This window comes from Mesoplodon bidens (assembly GCF_964165515.1).
Source record: "Mesoplodon bidens genome assembly, chromosome: 2".
In the NCBI taxonomy this organism is placed as follows: Eukaryota; Metazoa; Chordata; class Mammalia; order Artiodactyla; family Ziphiidae; genus Mesoplodon; species Mesoplodon bidens.
In genome coordinates, this window is record NC_138177.1 from 22,216,657 (window position 1) to 22,222,788 (window position 6,132).

The following is a 6,132-nucleotide window of genomic DNA, read 5'->3' on the forward strand; positions in this document are numbered from 1 at the left end:
TCCTGCCGGGGGCCTTGCTGGCTGGCAGGAACATCCTCTGGGCTACACAGTGAGCACACAGTCTGCCAACCCCTCTTAGGAGATTATTGGTGAGGTCCACTTGGTGACACCTTCCCCATGCATGGGGCGCCCTGCCCCCAGCAACTCCACAGCTCAGGCACTCAGGTCACCTGTGGCCCCAGATACATAGCCTCGTTGTCCCCTAGTCTGTGTGAAAGCAGTCTCGGGGACCACAACAGAGACCCCCCCGTGGCAGTCAGTGCTTCACAAATGGGCACGGTGGGCCATTAAGCGCTTATGCTTACAATTCTCCTAATATTATGTAACACCATTCTAATGAAATAAAACATGCTGGGTTTGTAATTCTGTTTCAGGAATCTCCCCTCTTTTCACCTCTTTATTCAGGACATCCTAACTAAGCAGATAGCTATAAACAGACTGTCTCGTGGTTTGATACCCCAGACAGTGTCTTTTCTGAAAATGTCTCTCCTCCTTCCTGTTCCTCTTTGGGCTCATCTCTGGGGTGTCTCACCTGTCACCTTGCTCTCCTGTCGCTACCTGCACCAGACCATGCTATCTCCAGGTACCCCAGCACTGTCTCCAAAGTGGCCGGGTGGCCAGTAGCCGGGTGAGGAAGAGGAGGCTGGGGATGTTAGACTCCAAGGCTGCCTCAGGGTTCAGGTTAGGCTGGGGCAGCATGGGAAGCAGCTGCATTTATCCAGCATTTAAAAACGAGCCATTCTTCGAGCAAAGAGCTCGATATGTATTGCTCAGTGTATGAGCTAAAGGCTATCATTATCGGCATGTTAACAATGAGGAAACCTCGTCTGAGACATTAGATCATTTTCCCATGGTCACAGCTCAGAGTGACACAGTGAGAAGTCCCTCTCAGGTCCTATCCCAAAGATTGAGCTCTTAACTGCTGGCTGTCTTAGGAAACCTCTAGAAAAGTCTTTATCGAAGTGTGGTCTTTGGACCTCCTGCATCAGAATCAGGGGGTGAGGGGGGTGTGCTTCTTAACAGTGCAGATTCCTGGGCTTAGATCTGCTGATTCAGGATTTTGGGGCTAAGCATCACTCCGGAGTTGCTGCCTGGGTCCACCTCGTCTCCCCTCTGCATCCCCAGGGTCCAGAAGACTCAGACGCCCTGAGTCTTCTCCTATAACCCTCAGGGCTGTAACTGCCTCTGGAATAATTCAGCCCTGGAGGGGATTCGGAATATTCTACCACATTCTTTTTGGAGTCAAGGGTTGGTTCAGGCTCAGGGTGACCCCTTCCCTCCTCTTCCTGGATGGAGTGTCCTGGGACAATGCCTGCTTCAATTTGCAAGGAGGCTGAGGGTCTCTGAAGCCTCTCTGGAGCTTTCCGAGGTGCCCAGCAGATTGGCCCAGGCCTCCCTGATCTAAGTCTGAACTCTCTAGCAACTAAAGCTTGCTCAGGCTGCTTCCTGTCATGGGCAACTCTCATGGGCTTAGCGATTTGGCACCTTGGGCTAACAAGAAGGTTCACTTTCTTCCCTGGAGTGTGCCCAGCCTCTTTGCAGGGCTGCAGACAGCTCCTCTGCTGAGTCATAGGCTCAGGGGCCTGTCCCCAGAGACAGCATTGCCCCTCCTCAAAGCCAGCAGAATGAGGGCAGTGCTTTCCCTGGCTCCTGCCCCGTTAGCCTGGGATCCTCTTTAGTCTGGGTGGAGACTGAGGCAGATCAAGCTTCCTCATTTCAGTTTTGTTGCAGCGTCTGCTGGAGCCTAAGGCGCCGGAGGGAACAGGGCGTAGGAGTCATAGGAGTTTACAGATAGAGAGCTACTCTGCTGTCTGTCTGCTGGGCTGTGGTGGCCATATTGGGGCTCCTGCCCAGTTAGATGGCTGTGATCATCCTGTAACTGATTATGTTCCAGGCATCCTGTTCAGTTTGGTGCTGCCTTTATGTTACATGTGTTAATTACTTTGTTTCCAAAACAAAATGGGTATCAATTGCTCCTCCCGCCTCAACTGGGACCCTGGGTGGCAACCAGGGCTCTGCCTTCTTTGTTGAACCTGACCTCTTGGAGCTCTTCAGGGCTCCTCAAAGATCCTGTTTCTCCCACCTCAGGGGCTCCCAGCCCCTTAGCTCCAGGCTTGTGGAGAGCCAGGACTCTCAGCCCAGGCCACTCTTATAGGGACGGAAGAGGATCCACATGCATGGAGAGCTGCCTCTGAGCTGAGCACAATGATAGAGACTCAAGAGACAGCAGCTGGGAACCCTATAAAGGTGGGGTGTGTTTTACAGTTTGAGGTTCCTGAGGGGTTCCTAAGGACCTCATGGAGATTAAGAAATGTGTCCGAGGTCCTAGCGGATAGTTAGCAAAGTACCTGGCCCCGGATTCTGGGCTCTCTTCCCACTGTGCTGTGCGAAGCATCCCAGCATCCAGCGCCACCCGCTTCTCAGGTTGCCTTGTGGACCAGGAGACGTTTGCAGGTTACATGGGATGGGGATTACTTAATACTAATACTGATGCTAATATTAAAACTAAAAATAATAGAAGCTGGTTAGTCTACTCTGGATTCTGCCTGCTCAATATAAAGATCTTTTCAAATCAAGGGTGTAAACCAGGATGATATTATCGACCTACGTAGTACCACCCTCCTATCCATTTACTCTGGATCATGCCTGCGTCCCCTCATGTTCATTTCTGTCACTCAAATTAGGTTATTTATGGTTAACTTGATGGCAGAGGCCTCAACTGTTTCATTCCCCTCTGTACCTGCAGTGCCCTGGCCAGCGCCCGGCACATAGTGGGTGCTCACTAAACCCTTGTTTTCGCTACAGCTTAGACGTACACTCCCTCGAGGCAGGGGCTGCACACTCGCCATTGTTTCCCAGCACCAAGAATGGCGCCTGGCCCGCAGGAGGCGCTCAATAAATATTGAATGAATGAGGGAAATGAACGTGAGTAGACAAATACAGTGAAGCTCCGTGTTACAACGGAAAAAGCACTGGCTTCGGTGTTGGGACGTGGCTCCTAGACTTGCTGTGTGACCCTGAGCAATCCACTTTTCAGCTGACCCCCGTACTTCCCCACATTGGATGAGGCCCCTCTAGCGCCAGGCCTGGCCAGTGAGGCTCTGTGTACATGAGGTGCATCAAGTTCTCAAAGGCAGAACTTCAGCTACTCAGAGGGGCTTGTCCGGGCTTCGCAGCTGGAGAGAGTTAGAAATAAAACACTTCAGTTTCTCGCCTTTGGTTTTGTTTCTTAGATTATCCTTTCTTCTCTCTATATTGTGAAAAGGTTGTTGTATTTCTTTCTGCCAAATGGATAGAGTGTATATTTTGGTGTGGAACATGCTTCATTGTTGCAGAATTAGCCTGCAGCCCTTTCTAAGAGTACAGGGATGCGTGACCCCCTCCTTGGCAGTGCCGGGGCTCCACCTTAGGACACAGGCTCTTCATGCATGTTTAATGCCTGGGCTCTGTTAGAAAAAGTAGGGCTAGGGAGTTACCCAATTAAGAATTCATCCAGTTTGTACGCCCAGAGGGCCCGTGTTCACACAAAAGTCCTTACCATAGCGATGATGATCATTTCCCTAGCACTGCCATATCATCCACCGTAATCTGGGAGCCCCTGGACACAGCCATCACAGAGCATGTGGCAGCTGGCGGCATAAAGAATCCACTGCACCCCTCCCCCCCCCTGGGGACCTGCCCTGCAATTGCAGGAAAGAGGAATAATGGCCACGATAAGCATCCTGATGAGAATAATGACGGGCAGTCAGAACAATGACATCTCTCATCCAAGGAACACAGTATGGTCTCATAACAACGTTTAGTCCAACACTGTGGGAAGTAGTAGGGGGAAGAGTCCAGGGAGTAGATAAGACGCTCCCGTGACAGGAATGAGAAAGAAGCAAGGGGTCTGGCTTTTGGAAGGTGCCTCTTTTGAGGGCCGTCTGAGGTCTTTTGTGGGCTCCCACTAATGCCTTCTTTTCCTCTTCTTTCTGCATCCAGCATGATCTACACTTTAGTGAGCTCTTAACTCAAAGACCACGCACATCCTCAGAGACTGGGATGGGAGAGGCCCGAGGCTGCGCAGTCCACTTCTGCTGGTGATGGGAGAAGGGACCAGTGTGGGTATGTGACAGACAGAGACGGGCAGACACTCTGAATCAGGAGCCGGAAGCATGCAGCAGCCAGCGGCCGAGTGCGCACGTGTTGTCACCCTGTGTATCAGTCTTTGGCGTTCACACCCCACACTCGGGCCGTAGATCCCTTCTGAGCAGCGGGGGCACGAGGGGTGAGGAAACGCGAAACCTCTTCTGAGCGAGAACTGCTGCTTCCTGAATCCACTTTATTGAATGGCTCCCTGAAGTTCACACTGCGTTCCTGGGCCGCGGGCGTGGAGGCTGGATGGCTGGCAGGTGCCTGCTAAGGAACGGCGTGACCCAGGGTCAAGGCTGTATCTGTGGGACTGATTGAAGTCCTCAAGTCACCGGCTACCTGAGACTTTCGTGTTTCTTCCGAGCCCTGGCCACGCCCTTCTCTTCAATGGGAGGGGCCTGGAAGGTGTGCAGATTTGCCTGGGGCTATAACCAGCCCTGAGCCTGCAGGGAGGGGTGTCTGTTTTCCAGCTCTGCTTTGTAAGAGCCCAGCTTAGGATGTTAGTGACATCACAAGCTGAGTTTGGGACAGTATGTTGGTAAAGAGTTATGGCCAAAGTCAGGGCTGGGGGGTGGTGAGATGGGAAGCGGGGAAATCATAGGAAAAAACGATTTTTTAAACACTGATGACATGTTCAGGGTGTTATTTCTTCACCACCACAAACTGTATTCTTCTGTTGTCATCCCAAACTATCACAGAGTCGCTGAATGCAACTCAATTTGTCAACACCAGTCAAAGCTACTGACTTTTAAGGCTCCCCAAACAATTCTGAGGCCAGAAATAGCTGGAGTGGCAGCTCTGTACTGTGGGCATCCAGCAGCCGAGAAGTGAGACAACACAATTATAGCTTCATTTATGATGCTGCATCATTCGTGCTGTTCGGTTCAACACAAGGACATTAGCTCATTTAGAATTTTCCATTCGACATTCTCTCCTTTTTGGGTAGGAGTTGTACTCGGGGGTTGTAAATAATGACAAGGCTGAGATTTTTATTATGTTTAAATTGGGCACCATGATTTTGACCTTATTCCCCAAACTTCCCTTCTTTTCTTCTGTTTGACATACACAGGCTATTTATACATATACCAGCTTCCACCTGAAGGCCGTGACTCAGGTTTATGAATGGTGTTTGTGTAACACATGTGCTGTGTTTAAAACGCAGCGACCGCTTGAGTGTCTCGCCTACCTGGCTGTCTCATTTAAACGCATTACAGGCTGGCTTCATCTCCATATGGATGGTAAAATGGTAGGTGGACAAAAGAGAAGTTTCAGAAAAGCATTTTCCTTCTCAAACTTCTACCGAAAACAAAATGTAGACTTCTGCTCTGAGGTTGCAGGTATGGAACCGGAGGATTCAAGGCAATATTTTGGGAAGCAGGGTTCCCTTTGGCCAATACCCACTGTCCTGGCCGAGTAACTGTGGTTGCGGTAGAGAGTTTCCTTTAGGGCTGGTTGGCTCCGTCTCTAACTCCATTCCTGAGACAACCAGCCACCTTCATCCAGAGAAGCCAGCCCTGGGGTCCAGGCTGCAGGCAGCAAATCTAACCCCACCACCATCTTGCAAATGCAACTGAGGTCAGAGGGTAAATGGTCCATGTTACTTCTCACCACGGAGCTGTTGTTCATTTATATACTTTACCTCCCTCCAAAAAGATTTGAAGTGGCTTATAATAGCAGGCACAAGTATGCAAAGACTGTTAAAATGGAAATAGGAAACCCAGACTTAAAAAGGAGGAGGACACAGACATACTATTTACTGGGATTGAGCATTGAATTTGATATCATTTCTCTTAACAGTAAATAATAGCAATTCACATTTACACAGCACTTTTCAGATTGCTTTTGCATCTCATTTGACTTTCCTCACCATCCTGTGAAGTTGATACTATTCTTTTTCTCATTTTCTAAGTGAGGAAGCTGAGGTTCAGAGAGAGTAAGTGACTTACCTATAGTCACACAGCAGTCCCAGACCTGCCTTTGAACCCAGATTGTCTGACCTTA

General features: G+C 50.0%; 1 protein-coding gene across 3 annotated transcripts in view; it reads left to right on the forward strand.

Moving 5' to 3' along the window:
* CNIH3 (cornichon family AMPA receptor auxiliary protein 3) overlaps positions 1-4,129 on the forward strand; it is a 117,594-nt gene extending 113,465 nt beyond the window's left edge. For all 3 annotated transcript variants that reach the window (XM_081224982.1, XM_081224984.1, XM_081224983.1), the window contains one exon: positions 3,982-4,129. In XM_081224982.1, the coding sequence (XP_081081108.1) occupies positions 3,982-4,009 (28 nt within the window). In that variant the 3' untranslated portion in view covers positions 4,010-4,129. The remainder of the gene's footprint in view (positions 1-3,981) is intronic.
* The last annotated feature ends 2,003 nt before the right edge of the window (positions 4,130-6,132 follow it).